The 18550-nt window shown below is 40.8% G+C and overlaps 1 protein-coding gene across 1 annotated transcript in view; it reads left to right on the forward strand.

Annotated features, from left to right (window-relative positions):
- The first annotated feature begins 1337 nt into the window (after positions 1 to 1337).
- The window catches only part of LOC141600936 (uncharacterized), an 89180-nt gene continuing 71967 nt past the window's right edge, over positions 1338 to 18550 (forward strand). The window contains exon 1 of the mRNA XM_074421192.1: positions 1338 to 1424. Coding sequence (XP_074277293.1) covers positions 1338 to 1424 — 87 coding nt within the window. The remainder of the gene's footprint in view (positions 1425 to 18550) is intronic.

Genomic DNA, 18550 nt, shown 5'->3' on the forward strand with positions numbered 1-18550 from the left:
GGTCTAAATCGGCCCCGGGGTTGGGTTGACACGGCCACTCCTCCTTACATTGCAAGCATACGCCTAAATCGCCCATCGGCCGACACGGCAGCCTAGCTGAGTCGAACGTTAGCCTTTTCAGGGTGACAGGACTCGCCTAAATCAGTCAAGTAGGCTGACACGGCATAAACTTCCTAAAACAGGGAGAATAAACAAACATGTACACGATATGTAAAAACCTTGCCAAACTATGACAAGGGGCATTCAAAATATGGCCAAAATACGGCCCCAAGTTCAAACCGCCACCCTGGCGAAGCAAATACAAAACAAGTTTAAAAACTTACAAAGTCTGCCACCTGGGCCGATCGCGTAAAAGTTTATCAAAACATAAAAACTTAATTATCGGTCACATTAATGACCTCCACCTCTGGTACCTCCTCTACCGCCGACCACTCATTTCGTGTCATCGCACGGCTTGCATATCCTCGCCGCCATAGCCCCCGAGCTCGCGTCAAAGATCCCGGAACATTCCAAAGATCACCCCTAGCGACTCGCTCTCGGCCCGGCGCAGAGAGTTCACCTCACCAACCTCCGACATCAGCATACTCAGATCAGGTTGAGCGGGGTAGAGCATCTCCAGCTGCTTCTCCTCTTCCTCTATGGCCTGCTGGGTGGGAGCTTCCTCGAGGGTAGCACGCATCCCACTGATCTTTCCCCGCCAGGTGGCATAAGCAAAAACATTGGTGGCCGGGAGATCGGCTCGGTGATCTTCTCCCTCGCTTCAGAGAGTCGAAAAAGTCTTGCCGCACACCGCCCGGGTTCGAGCCACGGTGATCGCCTCCCTCCTTGAACTTCTTCTTGGTGACAAGAAGCTCGTCTTGACTCCACCACACGCTCCTTCGATCAACCCGCCTTTGTGCCAGATCTGCACGATTTCCTTCACTCCGGTTCTTGGCGCTGGTAGCACGACCGGTGGTCCGCACTATGTTGATCATCTTCTGTTGTAGAGTGCATCAAGAGTCCGGGGCATAAATAATCGAAGTCGCAAAAGAGTTGGGAGGCAGAATTTAAGCAAGAAACAGAGACAGACAGACGGTAGAAAATGAAGAATATTTACCATGAAAGCGTTGTGCACGTCATTTTCAGCCATCTCCTCCGGGGAGAACTCCGAAAACGTTTCCTCAACAGGAGGAAAGAGCGGCTGATCAATCTCCGGCCGCAGGGCACCTTGTCCACATTCCCGAAGCCTTCGGAAAATGAGCAATGATGCCTCCACTAGTAGAAGCACGGGGGATGGCGGGAGGAGGAGTAGGCGGATGACGAGACGGCGGATCGACCTCCAGGGGCACGCGAGCAAAATGGAACTAGAAGCTGCAGGAGGAGTCCGAAAAGAGGCGGCAGGAGCACTCCTCTTGGAGGCAGAGGCCACATCGGGTGCGGCGAAGGTCTCTTTCTTTTAGCACTTTGGAGGATGAGTTCCAGTGGATCAACTTTTGAACCTGCAAGCATACACAGTCTCGCATTTACAGAATGCTTAAAACATCAAAGCAACAACAAAGACGCAAACGAAAGTGGTTACGTAAACCTTACCGAGAAGACATACGTGGGCTGATTGAGGAGGATTGGAGGAGGAAGCGGGCGAGAAACCAGAAGCAGGCCCGGAAACTTTCTCTCGATTCAGAGATGCGAACGACTTGCTGCAGCAGAGGATCTTGGCACCAATACGGGTAAGGTCACGGGGGCGCACGAAGACGATGAAGTAAGCTAGTAAGCAGCGAGATAAAGTAATTCAGGCGACAGGGAGGCTACTTACTCGAAGTCAGAGCCCACTTCTCGAAAATATAATCAGCAGGAGGCTGGATGGAGTCCTTCCTCACGTAGAAGAAGTCCTCAAACCATTTCTCATCACGGGACTTTGACGCATGTCTGAAGGGAGCCTCTCCATGGCCCCAGAATGAGAACTGACCCCTGCCCGGGGATCTGATGCTATACATATGGGCCAGATCGCCCAGAGTGATAGATTTGCCAGTACTCTGACCAGCGGCCAGAGAATGGAGAAGAACTCTCCATATGGCAGCAAAAATTTGTGCCATGGCAAAATTATTGGTGAAGATAAAATCTTGGACGAGTTTAGGGAAAGGAAAACGAAGGCCATATTTAAATGGGTACAGATAGAAGCAAACCCACCCCGGACGAAGGGCGTCGCCTTTTCTGTCCGGTTCAGGGATGGCAATATCCACCCCGTCACCAAGACCAAGCAGACTCTTGATCCTAGGAATGTCGGCCGGAGTTAGGGCGGAATCGCAATCGTGTGGGTGTCTAAAGAGTCCCCGAGAAGGAAAAGTGGGGTCAAGATTACGGTCGAAGGCTGTTGGGGTTGACGAAGATTGTCGGGTTTTGCCCATAATGGAGAGAGGAAATGAAGATTGAAAGAAATAAAGAAGATCGAGGGTTTAAGAGGGGAGAGTTTTTGAAATGATTTGAGTGATTAATGAGAGTGGAAGAGAGACGTTGGGGTTATAAAGAGGAGAGAGGGAGTTGGGTGCGGAGAAAGAGGAATAGGGCGGCTGGAAGTGATAGGTTGCATGGGAAGAAGTAAAAGACGGCGTAGGGTTTTAAATATTTGGTTACGTAAATTCCTTGCTCAATACTTGAAAGCGTACTTCGCAAGAAATTTGGGGCAAACTGTTTGGGCTAAAAATAGCACAATAAAGAAAGCCCACTTGGTGAAATAAAAAGAAGTGAGGAGGAGGAAGGGAGCCCGCGGTTAGAGAAAGGGGGGACGGGCTTGAGAAGGATCAAGGGCCCATCATAAAAGGTGCCCGCATTAAGGAAAGGAGTGTCAGGGAGAAGTTAGGGAGAATTTAGGGAGATCGGGGAGAATTGGCAAAGGAATCCGGATTAGGAAAGAAGTCTTTATGGAAATAATATCCTCTTTCCATATTCGAGATAGAGTATATCTAGGGTTCTTATCCTATAAATAGCAAAGGAAGGAAATCAAGAAGGACATTCATTCAACACCCGCATTCATACATCAACATTCAAGATCACATCTCTGCAAATAATTTACGTTCATTCTTGGTCTTGCAGGCCTGACACCTAGGGCCAGCAGGATTAGCTTCGTACCATAATTGTAATCATCCCCCAATTCATATAGTGCAATACTTGGCAGGGTACCGTCCCTCCCGCGGTTGTTCCCACATTGGGTTTTCCGCGTCACCAAAATCTTGCGTGTCAATTTACATTACACACTTTATTTCCCGTTTACTTATTAACATACAAATCATCATACAATCGACCAACGATTATAGACTACATTGACCCTAAATCGACTTAGGTAAAAAAGACCTAAACAACTACCAATAAATACTTAGCTATTAAGTAATCATAAGACCATTTTATCAACATACAATGTGTCAATATTACCCATTTAGCTAATTTTACAACCTCTTGTAAAATTTAATAGCTAATTGATTCTACCTCAAAACATATACACATATCGTATACAATTAATTAATTAACAATTAATTAATAAATTCTAAATATTTATTATTTAAACATCACATAATTAAATAATAAATCTCCTTGTCTCGAGTTCGTAACCCGTCATCAAATAATACATTTATGTGACTAACTAAAAGTCAAATAATACAAGGAATTAATTATCTCGTATCTCATATAAATAATTAATTTATTCTATTTGGGCGTCATCCTATAGGTGTGACTTAAAGGGATCAGCTGATCACCATCGTCACACGACAGCAATGTCAAACTCTAGTCAGCCAATCATTACCGATTAACGATGACCAGCTGACAAATAAAAAGATAAGTCCCTGATATTCCTTTTACGAGATTTAATATGTAAACGCACTCATTGTGGAGGACACTACTCCAACAATCTCCCACTTGTCTGACACAAGTTTGCGTTACCAATTCTCTTGTCCAATAATATCTCCCATTCAATGCAAGATGTCTTTCAGGTCGTTCTTGCACGTGATCATATCATAAAGTGGTTTCCTCGATCAGGAGAATGACTGTCTGACAGGATAATCTACTATAGATCGCATCCAAGCGTGGCCACGCATTCACAGTCATCTCTCCTCGAGTGGCCTTGAGATAAAATATGACTTAAAAGGACAATCCCGTTGACCTATTTTCTTCATTCGATACAGATCACAATGACCCAGTAAATGCTCATCGGCCTCCTTTTACGGTGCGACCTAGAACAAAAACCAAAGCCACCAGAAAACCGTACCAACTCAGACAAATAGTCACCAGTCTAAAGAATTGACTCAAAGGAATAAATAGAAATCCTTGACACGACCTAGCAACAAAAAGGACTCTATAAACGGTCACTGTCCGACAAATTGTCTCACAATATGCCTATGTAATCAACCAGTCATCACTATGACCATATGACAGTCGAACCTGTCATCTATCACCTTACAATCTAATCACTCCGAGACGTCACCTCATTAAGTAACTAGGGACAAAATACAATGTTAATCCAGTTCACTTAATAGGGTTCGACATTGTCTTTACAACCTATTTGGAGAAAACAAAGTATATAAATTCAGACATAAAACTGAATATAACGATAAATGCAACTTATCATATATGAAATAATAAATACAATATTTTGATTATTACATATCATATAATTTACAACAGTTCTGGCATTCCTCTCAACCCAATCGAAACTACATGACTATCATGTTTAGCTTGAGACAAAGGTTTGGTTAAAGGATCAGCGATGTTGTCAGCTGTCCTAACCTAATAAACTGTAATTTCTTTCCTTTCGATTAAATCTCTAATTACATGAAATTTCCTAAGTACATGTGTAGATTTGTTACTAGACTTGGGCTCTTTTTCTTGAAAAAATGCCCCACTGTTATCACAATACAAAGTGATAGGATCCTCGGCGGTAGGAACTACCTTCAGTCCCTCTAAAAATTGCCTAATCCAAACAGCTTCCTTTGCAGCCTTCGAGGTCGCAATGTACTCAGCTTCCGTTGTAGAATCAGTAGTCACAGACTCCTTGAAACTTCTCCAGCAAACCGCCCCTCCGTTCAACAAAAAGACAAAACCAGCCTGGGATTTCAAATCATCACTATCGGTTTGGAAACTGGCATCTGTATAACCTCTTATACGTAATTCAGATTCTCCTCCAAACACTAAGAATGAATCTTTAGTCCTTCTCAAGTACTTTAGAATATTCTTGACGGCTATCCAGTGACTCTCACCTAGAGTTTTATGAAAACGACTCGTCATACTCAAAGCATACGAGACGTCAGGACGAGAACACATCATAGCATACATGATCGATCCAACAGCGGAAGCATAGGGAATCGATTTCATGCGTTCAATATCTTTAGGCTCAATAGGACACTGTGACTTACTCAAAGTGATCCCACTGCCCATAGGAATAAAACCTCTCTTGGAGTTTTTCATATTGAATCGGTCAAGCATCTTATCGATATAGGCTTCTTGACTCAATGCTAATATCCTTTTGGATCTATCCCTATAGATCCGGATACCCAAGATGCGCTGAGCTTCTCCCAAAACTTTAATTTGGAAGTGATTTCCCAACCACTTCTTAACAGAAGCAAGCATATCAATATCATTCCCAATGAGTAATATGTCGTCCACATAAAGAAGTAAGAAAACAATTCTACTCCCACTAAACTTCATGTATAAACATGGTTCCTTAACACTTCGAGAAAAACCATTTTGTTTAATAACATGATCAAAACGATGATTCTAACTCCTTGACGCGTGCTTAAGACCATAAATGGATCTCTTAAGTTTGCATACTTTGTTAGAATTTTTAGGATCCACAAAACCTTCAGGTTGTGTCATGAACACTTCCTCTTCCAGAAACCTGTTCAGGAAAGAGGTTTTGACATCCATTTGCCATATCTCATAATCATGAAATGCAGCAATCGCTAACATTATCCGAACAGATCTAAGCATAACAAATGGTGCAAAAGTTTCATCATAATGTAAACCATGAACCTGGGTGAAACCTTTTGCAACCAGTCTAGCTTTGTAGACATCTTTATGTCCATCCATGCCGATTTTAATCTTGAATATCCACTTACACTGAAGAGGTCGAACATCTTTAGGTAAGTCAACCAGGTCCCATACCTGATTATCGTACATGGAATCCATTTCGGATTGCATGGCCTCGAGCCATAGCTTAGAGTCAGAACTCGTAATAGCTGCTTTATAGGTCTTGGGTTCATTACTTTCTAAAAGTAAAACCTCGAAGTCACCATCTTCCTCGATAATACCAAGGTATCTATCAGGCTGGAGACTAACCCTTTCTAACCTCCTAGGTTCAGCAGGAACAATAACCGATTCTGACGTAGAAGGAACATCTTCCTGCACTGTCACATCAGTTTGTGGCTCTTGAACTTCACCAAGTTCAAATTTTCTCCCACTCTGTCTTCTAGAAATAAACTCCTTTTCTAGAAAGACAGCTTCACGAGCAACAAACACTTTATTCTCGTTACTATTATAGAAGTAATATCCACAAGTTTCCTTAGGGTAGCCTACAAAAATACATTTTTCAGAACGAGGTGCAAGCTTATCATCAGACTTGCTCTTGACATAAGCATCACAACCCCATACTTTCATGTATTGCAGATTCGGGACTTTCCCTTTCCATATCTCATATGGAGTTTTGTCAGTTGCTTTAGTGGGACTTTTATTAAGTGATTTTACAGCAGATAAAATGACAAAACCCCAGAATGACTTAGGTAACTCTGTTTGACTCATCATCGATCGAACCATATCTAATAAAGTTCGATTCCTCCTTTCAGCCACACCATTTAATTGTGGTGTGCCAGGAGGAGTTAACTGAGATATAATACCGCAGTTTTTAAGGTGATCTTTAAAGTCATTGCTTAAATATTCCCCACCACGATCTGATCGTAATATTTTAATCTTCTTATTTAACTGGTTTTCTACTTCAATCTGAAACTCTTTGAATTTATCAAAAGCTTCACTTTTATACCTCATTAAGTAGACATAGACCCATATCTACTCATGTCATCGGTAAAAGTAATGAAATAGTCATAATTACCTCTAACAGTGACTGTCATTGGACCACATACATCGGTATGTATTAAACCCAATAGCTCACTAGCTCGAGATCCTTTTCCTAGAAAAGGTGAACGAGTCATTTTGCCAAGAAGACAAGATTCGCATGTACCAAATGATTCAAAATCAAAAGGTTTAATTATACCAGTCGACACTAGTCTTTTAATGTGTTTCTCGTTAATGTGTCCTAATCGACAATGCCATAAATAAGATTGATAGGGATCACCTATTTTGAGTCTTTTATTATCTAAATGATAAACATCGTTTCAAGTGTCTAGAATATAAATACCATTGATTGAAATAGCTTAACTATATACAATCCCATTAAGGGAAAAAGTACAACACTTGTCTTTAATTACAAAGGAAAACCCTTCTGTGTCTAACACAGATACGAATATTATATTTCTAGATAGCGTTGGTACAAAATAACAATTATTAAGATGCAACTCCAGTCCCGAAGCTAAACTAAGTACATAAGTTCCTACTGAGACGACGGCTACTTTAGACCCGTTTCCCATTCGGAGATCAACATCACCCTTGTTTAGCTTTCTTATGCTTTTTAGGCCCTACAAATGATTACACATGTGAGAACCACAACCTGTATCTAATACCCAAGTTGTATTTGAAGCATAATTTATTTCTATCATAAAAGATTCGGTTGAGAAATTACATGTCGGCTTCACAATGCCAGCTTTTATGTCATCCAGGTACTTTGTACAATTACGTCTCCAATGTCCCTTGTTATTACAATAATTACAAGTATCTTTAAGAGGATTACCCTTTATAGGTTTAGTCTTGGTAGAGCAATTCACAATTGCTTTACCTTTGCCCTCCACCTGAACGGGCTTCTTACCTGCGTTCCTCTTAAACTGCTTCTTCCCCCTCACGTTAATCGCAAGCACATGCATCTTTCCTTGTACTCTCACTCAATCCCATGTCCTTTTCTGCTTGCACAAGCTGAGAATGGAGCTCATGTAAACTCTTTCTCATGTTTGTCATATTATAATTTACCCTAAATTGGGTAAATCCTTTGACTTGAGAGAGAGAGAGTGGAGCACTCGGTCCACCACTAGTTCGTCGGGGATCTTACATCCCAACCCCTCTAAAGTTTCCATGCACTAAATAATTTTAAGTACGTGTGAACTTACAGGTTGACCATCTTTGAGGCTAGCCTCAAAGAAACGAACTGCGGTGTCATATTGAATTATTCTCGGGGCTTGAGAAAACATATTTGAAAGCCTCGAGAATACTTCATGTGCATCACGAAACTTGACACATTGCCTTTGTAAAGAAGGAGCCATTGAAAAAATTAAAACATTTTTAATTACAGCGGATTCTTTTTGATAATTTGAAAAAGCCTCCCTTACATCGGCAGTGGCCCTAGCACTAGGCGAAGGGGGAAAGGGATCGACAAGGTAGCGTAATTTGCCATCACCTGCGGCAGCTAATCGAAGTTGTTCCTCCCAATCTTTAAAATTACTACCGTTGGCTTTTAATACATATTTGTCCATAAAAGAACGTAGCCATGAATCTCTAGCTATGGTGACGGTTTCACTAGTAGAAGTCATCGTGATTACTACAAAGGAAATAAAGGAAAGATTAACATTTATCGTTTAAAATTTTTTTTAACTTGTGAAACTATTTTAACAAGTTCCCATTTATATAATGATCTCCCACTGAATTATATAAATGATTCCAAGATCCAATTTTATATAAACACGGGCACGGTGGACCGATTCAACCCACATTTATATAAATTTGGTGAGTCAACATTTTGACTAATTCTACTACTAGAACTCTTGGTTGACGGATTTTCTTAAAATCTATCTTTTTGCCCCAGAATAAATATGGGCACGGTGGATCGATTCAACCCATATTTATCCCGTTGAGTCCAACCAATATTCACGCGTAATAACTTTTATTACCCTACTTACCCAACGTAAAAAGAGTGTACCTCGGTGATCCGAACCTATCTCTAATGAAGAAGGGATTCATAGGTGCTATTATTTGGTAAGGCTTAATCTCAATTTTAAACAAATGTGAGAGATCTTATCAATTTAATTGTCTATCACCTTTAAGTGAACAAAATTAATGAATGCTAGACGATTAAATCGATAACAACAAAAAAGCATGTAGTGACGATTTGGCATGAATGCATAAATGTAAACAAGTAAGTCCTAATATGGCCACCTAGTTAATCTAATTAAATAAAATTATTACATATCGGAAACCAACTCCTTGTTCCCTTGAGTCTTCATAAATTGACCTCTTTCTTTAGGATTTCGGAACGCCTTTCCGAAAACACCGTCTTCATGAAAACTCCGTCTTTAGATGCTTCATCTAATTACTAATAATTAAATTATATAACAATACCCTATTATAAAATTTGTAATAAAATTTAAATAAAAACTATTAATTAATTACAAATTAGGCGATACGAAATCGCAATTAATTACAAAACAAATCGATATTCCCTTACATTACGAGAAATACCAATTTCTACCTATGGCCATATTAGGAACAAATTACATAATTATAATGCTAAAAAGAAATATTCATCTAAATGAATAATAAAAAAAATGCATTATGTAAATTATGACATGCCAAATCGTCTTACTTACCAACAACGATCAATTGAGCTTGTTTTGACGGAATATTTACCAATACAAATTCATAATCAATTCTTAAAATAATTTTAAGATATGCTAATGATACTAATCTGGTCTAATATCAAAATAATCATTCTCAACAATTATCTTGAAGTTATATGGGATATAAAGCATAAATTATTACAAAAAGACATAATAATTCACAATTATTATGAAAAAATTCCATTTAATTATAAAATATATGGAAAAATAAATTTTAAAATTTTGTACATTCTGGTATTTTACCAAAATGACATGCATGTGAAAATTTTTGATTTTAAAATTTATTTATAACAATTTCATAATTTACTCGGTAAAACCACAATTTTTACGATTTAATTCTAAATCAAACCATAAAAATTGAAATGACTTAAAATAAAATTTTGTACATTTTGGAACAATTTCTAGGAGCAAAAAATTCAAAAATTTCAAGCCCAAAAATTAAATCAATATTTATTTACAAAATAACCATTATTTACCAATTTTTATCAAACAAAAATCAATAAACTACCTAAATTAATCACATTAATCTAAAGTATCTACTTATCTCATAAATAGAATATGTATCTGGTTATTTCTAAATAAATATGCATAAAATTAACATGCAACCAAATTTAATTAACTCTTAATTAATTTTAAAGCATTTTTACTCAATTTTATGCCATTTTAAGTTATAAAAAGTGGAAAAATTTAACAAAAAACAAATTTTCGTCCCATATCATCCTAAGACTAGATTATTTACATGCAAGACCATATTATATGATATAACTAATTTTAGTAACATAATATAAATTTCATTAATTTATCTCATAAATTACTAAAATCGTCTTAAGACAACATGCACGTATTTAACAATGCTCTGATACTACTTGCTATTTATTTAGACCATATTAATACTCATCTTATGATATTAAAATTACAAATTAATTTAAAATGGTCTAAATCTACATGCATGCAAATAAAAGTATAAAAGATTGTATTAAACCATCTTAAGACAAAAGTTCCTTACATTGTATAAGGCAAGTTTTGGGCACAACTCAAGGACTCCTTCCTTGATGTTGTTTTTGAGCTATGAAAATGGATGATCCTCCAAGACAACAAACCACCAAGAAAATAGATGTTCTCCTAAGGAAGCACCCAAGAATCAACCCAAAATACTACTAAAATACTAACTAGGTATATGTAGTAGTAAACCTTGTTTATTGTATATTTGATGTAATAGATAATATTATTACTTTCATTATATTATTTGATAAATATATGTGTTTTTGGATGTTTAAGATGGAAAAATAAGAAGGAAAATTGGTCCCTAATAAGAAAAATGCCAACCGGTTTTATGAGCTAAAGATGAACCATTTTTTCCTCAAATTTTTCAACCTAACAAATGAGGTGAATAGTGGGGTAAATATAGCAAAATATGGGGAACAAATCATAGTGGAGAATCCACTAAAAAGACACTTATTACAGCCTTAAAAAAACCGGTCCATATGGACTACTTTTGTTCCATTTTGGTTTTCGACATTTGCCCCACAAATGCTTATAAGTCTTATATTTTGTGGACATGGGGCCACATGAGCGCTTGGGAATAAGCATTTGCATTTGTGGAGTCGCCACCAATTTATTGTGGAAAATTGAAAACCGTTCGAATACCTCATGTCATGTCAAGACACAAAGTAGTGACATAGACACCAAGAACTCGTTACCCTTAGTATTCTATGTCTAGAATGACTCTCGTGGATACCAATGAACATGGATGTTCACAAAAATCTGGAGTAAGGGGTGAGGGTACATATTAGGAAGCTCTTTTGATCGAACACCTAATCCCGCCCGCCTCGATATCGGCCTCTACTAATGATTAGGGAAGTTATTCATACTCGATATATTGTCGATTATATGCATGCAATGCAACATCCAACGTTTTAATCCTAACATGTGAGAATTAGACTAAGTCGGTGAACAATTAATTTAGCATACAATAAATGTCAAAGTAGGAATTTAAGCTCAATTATATGTGAAAGCATACAAATGATACAACAAAAGAAATATAATAAAATAATGAAAATTACAATAGTTACAATGGATTCAATTGATTTATGTCGAAAATACTTTCAAAACGGATAATTTGAGAAAGAACGAAATAAACAAATAAGCGAACATGAATTACGCGATAATACGATTAATAGTTAATTAATACGTAAACTAATTAAACTAGGTCAAAGCAGAACGGAAGTTCAGAGACAGAAGTCATCCTGGAACAGGCGCAGCAGTTGCTGCGTCTGTTCCAAGGGTGAGTTCTGGCTGTGAAGCCAGAACTGCAAATCGTTAATGTTAATCGGTGAGTTTAAGGATTAATTATGATATTCGACTCGGATGAAAGTGATTTAACATATTAATTACATGCGAATGAGTCATAAAAACAACAAAACATGGATGAAACGAAGGCAAACGAATTAATTATATGAATGAAAGATTGATTAGTGACATAGGTGAACTAAATAGGCTAAATATGACAAATTAATGACGAATACGACAATAGACAGATGGAAATATATCAAAGATCGAATTCCAGAAATTCAATATGAAAAAATCGAATCTCTACAACCCAGATTGATTTTAATGACGAAAACCCGCAAATATTGGATTACTTGGGATTTAAGTCGGGATTTAATGATGAATGAAACGTGTTAATGACGATAAATTATATACATGTGAAATTATTAAGCTATTATGTCAAAGAATTGAAAAACAAACGAAAACAAATAACGAACGACGAATTGACAGAGGACGAAGGAAGAATAAAGGAAGCAGGAACTGCGGCAGCCTCACGAAGAGGCGCAGCAGTTGCTGCGTCCTTTCTCGACGGTCATCTTCTGGTAATCCGTAAAAAGGGTTTTAAAGCATGGTTTTATAAATCGGTTTTGAGAAGTATTTTCGACATAAATCTTACATTAATGATACAAAGGGTAAATAACAATAAATAAAGAAGGATTTACACCCTCAGACTTACATGTTTGACGAAACGAGATGAACTAAGTTTATGATTAGTGATGCTCGACTCGAATGTAACGAAAGTGCCCTCGTAAGAGGAAAACGATTAAGATTAATTAAATTAATTGATTGTGGAGTTGGTCAAATTGGTCGGTCATGCAAACGAGGCTGGTACTCAGAAGAATCCGAGCTTACGTGGTCGAATGTTCAAGCACGTAGACGCCAAAAAGTAAGAACGTGGTCTAGAAAATATGCAAAGGGAGAAGAGAAGGGCGGACACTCGCGTGAGAAATATGAGGAGCGAAGGCTCCTATTTATACTAATCACGTGAAGGCATAGGGTTTTCGGAGAAACTTTGGAAGTGAATCTCGAAAAGATATGAAAAATACGCAGAAAAGGACCTGGGAAGAGGCGCAACAGTCACTGCGTCCTTTGGAAGAGGCGCAACACCTGCTGCGTCTGTTCCCAGGTGGTTTCCTCCTGCGGAAGAAAGATTTCCGTGTTTAATTTATAGAATAACGGATTAAATCTTATTTTCCTTAATATTTTGTATGAATATTACGGGAAATTCTTTGCCAAAGAATAAACGATTTGTGAAAGATTTATAAAATATGGAACAGAAATATCCGGAACAATCCAGAACATTCTGACTCGGGATTTAGCGGTTATCAGAAAATGAAGACGGTTTTAGGCCCGGACTCCAAATGTACTCTAATTACTGTCAAAACGACCGTATCGGCGCGTAGATGACAACTAAAAGGTAGACATCAGTGTTTGAGTAATCACTTGACGATAAACTTACGAACTGTCACAAATCGTTCCGCGTACCAAACATGCGGCCCAATCATCACCGGGTGGTTTGCGGGAGGTGCAGAAATGAGGTATCTACAGAGCCCCCACTTTGACTGAGGCTTGGACAAGGCGAAAGTCAAAGTATAGCCATCAGGTCAATCGAAGATTACAACCTGACGACTATGGCGACGCGAGGAGGCTCAAGGGGTCTGAACCAAGGACCTGTCGTCGAGAACATTTTAGAGTCTGTCGACTATCGGGGAGGGTCGTTTAAAGTCCATTAGACTACATAAGGAGGCTCGCCAGCCATAAGAAGAGACCATACCTGAGATTTCTTCCTCGAGACGTTTCCGGAGGTGCATGGGAGCTAAGGTTAAGCGTAGGAGCTAAGGGGTAAGCGTAGGAGCTAAGGTTAAGCGTAGGAGCTAAGGGTAAGTATAGGAGCTAAGGGTAAGCAAGGATTGTGCTAGGGTGTGGGACCCTAAAGGAAAGCATCACTGGGAAGGAGGCACAAAATAAAATTTCAAACTGAGGGGTAACTAAAGCTTGAGTGTAAGAACTCTGTTGGTCTGGGAACTTTTGTAGAACGACACCTTTATCGCACTCTGCGGGAAAACAAGAAATATCGTGAGTAGCAGGACACAGGCGGGAACTGCTGGGAGAAATCTGCTTGGGTCGTCTTCAAACAAACTTCGGAAGAATTTGAGAGGGACGATTGTATGTCGTGAACTCTCGTTGGGGAAACCTTACCAGGAACTTATCTCCATGTCTCGAGAGGGATTGTCTATCCGCTTACTCTCGCTGGGGGAATATAATGAAGGCGTGTCGAAACACCTGTCAAAGAATACTTACTCGTTGTGACAAGCAAGGTCTTGGAAGCGATAAATAATGTATGACAGTCTGTAGTTGGCTTAGAAATGCGGGCCTGAACGAAAAATTATCGTCAAACGGACCAAAAAGATAAAATGGCATCTGGGAAGAGGCGCACCAAAGATGGGCCCACAAATAACGAACTCATAACGAATTTTTGAAAATTCGTATGAAGGAAAGCTAAGGAAGAGGCGCAGCAAGAGCTGCGTCTCTTGGAATAGGTGCAGCACCTGTTGCATCTGTTCCTTAGTGTGTCTTTTATGCGTAAAAACGCGATGAAACAGAGGGTTTCATTTCGTTTGTTTCGAAACATAAATCATCAATTTCTCTCTCAAACTTCAATCATTTCCGCCAAAATTTGATCCAAAAGCTTGCATTTGCCATGACTAATCGAGGTATGTATATCATTTTTGCATTAATCTTCTATAATGGACGAATTGGATCGACAAAATTTAGGATTTTCAACCCTAAAATATCGAAAATTTGGGGCTTTTCCCCCAAATGATCTTGCCTTGTAAAATTGACCATGTAAATGGCTAATTGGTAGTATAAGGATCATAACCATGTATTTGTTTCGAATTTTCGTTGAGTTTTGAGCATTTGAGTGAAATTGAGACGGTTTCACAGCTAAACCGTAAATTGCTTCGAAAATGGACTTAGGATTGCCCATTTGCGATGAAACTTGATATTCGGAATCCTTGGATGATGGGTAAACTTCCTACCATCTCGAAATTTTGGTTTGTGACGGCTTTTTCAGGGCACTTTTCTAGGGCATAATCGCCGTTATAACGAAATGCTGCCGAAATTTCGACTCGAACCGATGACTAGGCTTCAATTTAGGCTTGACTTAACCCAAATTACCACATGAGTGATCGGGTTTGTGGGAAAATTGCCAAAGATGGCGAGAAAAGAGCGATTTCGGGCTTCTAAAAACTCGAAAATCCCCTAATCAAGGCTCGTCGTCACTTGACGCGGCCTAAAATTTCCTTAATTTTGCAGGTGACGAGGCTTCTACTTCTGGGAGAGCTCCCATGGAGATAGACACTGCTGTTGACGCTTCTCGTGCTCTCGAGGAGGCTTTTGCTGCGGTGATGGCTGCTGAGGACGAGGTCCAGAAGGAGGAGGCTGCTGAGGAGGAGGAGGCCCCGAGACGGGCCAATGTTGGGCGAGGAGGTTGTCAGCTGAGGGGAGCACCTGCGTGGGCTGAGACCTGGGACAGCAGGCACTTACTTTGGGCTGCGGAGGGTCACCTGTCCTACATGACGGTGAAGAGCTTGGTAACCTTGAATTCATTACTCATCACTCATCTTCTTTCATTTCATTTTCTCCAATTTTCCCAATTTCATTCAAACTAAAGATGGCTTTTGTTTCAAATCACAATAGGAGGCCGGGAATATCAGATCGTTCTCGGGCTACACGATGGCTATGAAGTGCTACGAGAGGCTGTCGGCGGAGGAGCGAGCCATGATCGAGTAGGGAGCATTCGGCGCCCTGGTGCAGGCTTGGAGGGATATCGCGAAGAGGAAGCTGCGGGCTAACCTTAGCCTGGTCCGCGCTTTCTTGGACCGATTCTGGGATACGACTTCCACTTTTCACATGCCTTTTGGTGAGGTGGGAGTCACGTTGGAGGACTACGGCATGATCTCTGGTCTGCCGTGTGGGGATCGAGGTGGTGGAGTGGCGGAGCGCCATGAGGGTGGACTCGGCCGAGGCTAGGAGGTTGATCGGTTGGAACTTGGCGCCGAAGGTGTTTGATGCCGGCTTGGTGCCTAGTTCTTATGTCCGAGACTACTTTGCGGGGAAGACCCCGGCACTGGTGGTGATCGACGGGAGAGAGACAGCTCCTCCTCCCTGTACAGCTGAGCAGAGAGTCCGCTTGTGGCTCTGGTGGTTCTTGTGTTCGATCTACCTCGGAGACAAGGGAGAGAGACTGTCGATGAAGCTTCTTTCCTTCCTTTCTGACCTGAGCTCGATAGCGCGTTGGGACTGGGTCACTACTGGGTTTGCGGTCCTCATACGCTTCATGAGGGCCATGGTTCGTCCGGAGTTGATGGAGAAGGGGACTTCTCCTGGTGTTGTCGGCCGTGGACTACTGTTGGAGGTATGAACCTTCATTTGGACTAATAATCGCTTCTTTTCCTTATCGAATTACGAAAGATCGTTATTGACTATCTTGCTTCACAGGCGTGGGTGTACTCCTACTTCCTGAGCCTCTCGCCCAAGAGGACGGAGCAGCTGGAGAAGGCCTATCCCGTTGTGAGGGATTGGGTGATGTGTCGCACGAGGAGCAAGCGCTCCTCTCACGGTGTCTACCGGCGAGACGTGAACGCTCTTTAGCTAGACAGCGTGAGCATCTCACTTATATTCGTTTTGCTTCTTTATTACTTTTTAAACGATCATAAGAATGATTTCTTGCTTGTCTTTTCCCAGTGGGTGCCCAAGCCTTGGGCGGAGTACGCTGGCGCTCCTCCTTTTGTGGCTGAGGTCCTTCGACCTAGGAGCTCAAGCCGGCTGCTGTTGAGGACGTCGATGGGTCCTGTGTGGTACTTGGGCAAGCGCTTGGCTCATCAGTGCTCTCGGGATGTCCTGACGGTTCCCATCGATCCTCCTAGGACGATGTTCAGAGAGCCTTCTGAGGCTGAGAGGGAAGCTGACTTGGCTGGCGTCGGTGGTGACGCCCTTCTGCTTCCTGGCGAGGACTACTCGGCGTTCCTCTACGGGAGGTTGGCGTACTGGCCGGTTGTGGTAAGTGCTTTATCCTTCTTTATTTTTGATTTTTGAGAATACGATGAAAGATCACCGATTAATGAGAATCATTTGACTTTGCAGAAGGTCGAGGCGGCGGGCATCGAGCCCCCATAGTACCCCGAGACCCTTGAGTACCCTGACGCGACCGGGAGGACGACGATCTCCGGCTGTGTGACTTTGACGTGGCTGTGACGGATGCTGGCCTGGACGATTGGCAGCATCTGGTTCGGAGGGTGAGCCTCTAATTTGCATGATCTTTGTGTAAGAACACATTTGATTGGACTTATCCCATTATTGAGAACTTCTTTTTGAAAATGCAGGTAGTACCGTCCCGGTTCGTGGCGTTATGGAGGGTGGCCAACCAGCTGCGAGCTACTACCGTCGAGGCACTTGTCGGCGGTCGAGGTCGTCAGGTATGAACCTTTCTTCATTTTTGAATTTTCTTATTTTCTTATGATTGTTTGAAATGATTGGCATGAGTCAATTTTGTTGCTTGCAGAGGGAGCGTGAGCTGGAGCGAGAGCTTGGCCAGTCTCGGGAGGAGACAGCTCGTCTGCTGAGAGAGCTCGAGGTTCGTGACGCTGAGGTTGCTGCTCTCGAGGCGAGAGTTGCGGAGTTAGGCGGCGACCAGCAGTAGCTTTGTTGTTGTTTTTTTTGTTGGCGGTATCTTGCACATTTGTACATTTAGGACCTGTATTTTGGACATTTTGAATTTTGCTTGGGGCTCGAGCCCCCAGTTTGATGTACATATCCCTCTTTTTGGTTGTATATGATGGCCTGAGTGCCTTTGCTGCTGGGGTTGCGTTGCTTGTACCTACAGGTTAGCTTTGAACAGGTTTGGTAGATGACGGTTTACGCCGTCATGTTGCCGAAATTTACATAGAAATTCACGTAAAACATACATTTGATGATGTATGGCCTTAATTAGCGCAAAACAAAGACTCAAAAGTGCAAAAAAAAATGTAAAAATGCAAAAAATTTGCCGAAAATGACCGGACGGTAGGGAGGGTTACCCCCAAAAAAATGAAAAAAATAGAAATCTATAAGTTAGAAATGTAATGTGGATGGGAGCGAAATGATTCCCCAAAAAAGAAATAAATAAGAGAAATATAAGTTTGAAATAAATTGCATTAAATTTGGAGAAATGATTCCCCGAAAAAGAAAAATAGAAAGAAATATACAAGTGTGCTAAAATGACGAAAATGTTGATATAGCCTCGAAATGCGCATCCGCGAAATTAGGAAACGCGAAATATGGTAACTTTGACGTCTTTACCAAAATAATAACCCATATGAATAGGAAATTATTCGTTAAGGGATTTAGGAAAGAGCCAACGCGGAAATTCACAGAAACAATGTTGAGGAAGAGGCGCAGCAGGAGCTGCGTCCCTTTGAAGAGGCGCAGCAGGTGCTGCGCCTGTT

Source organism: Silene latifolia, chromosome 9 (assembly GCF_048544455.1).
Source record: "Silene latifolia isolate original U9 population chromosome 9, ASM4854445v1, whole genome shotgun sequence".
NCBI classification, from domain to species: domain Eukaryota; kingdom Viridiplantae; phylum Streptophyta; class Magnoliopsida; order Caryophyllales; family Caryophyllaceae; genus Silene; species Silene latifolia.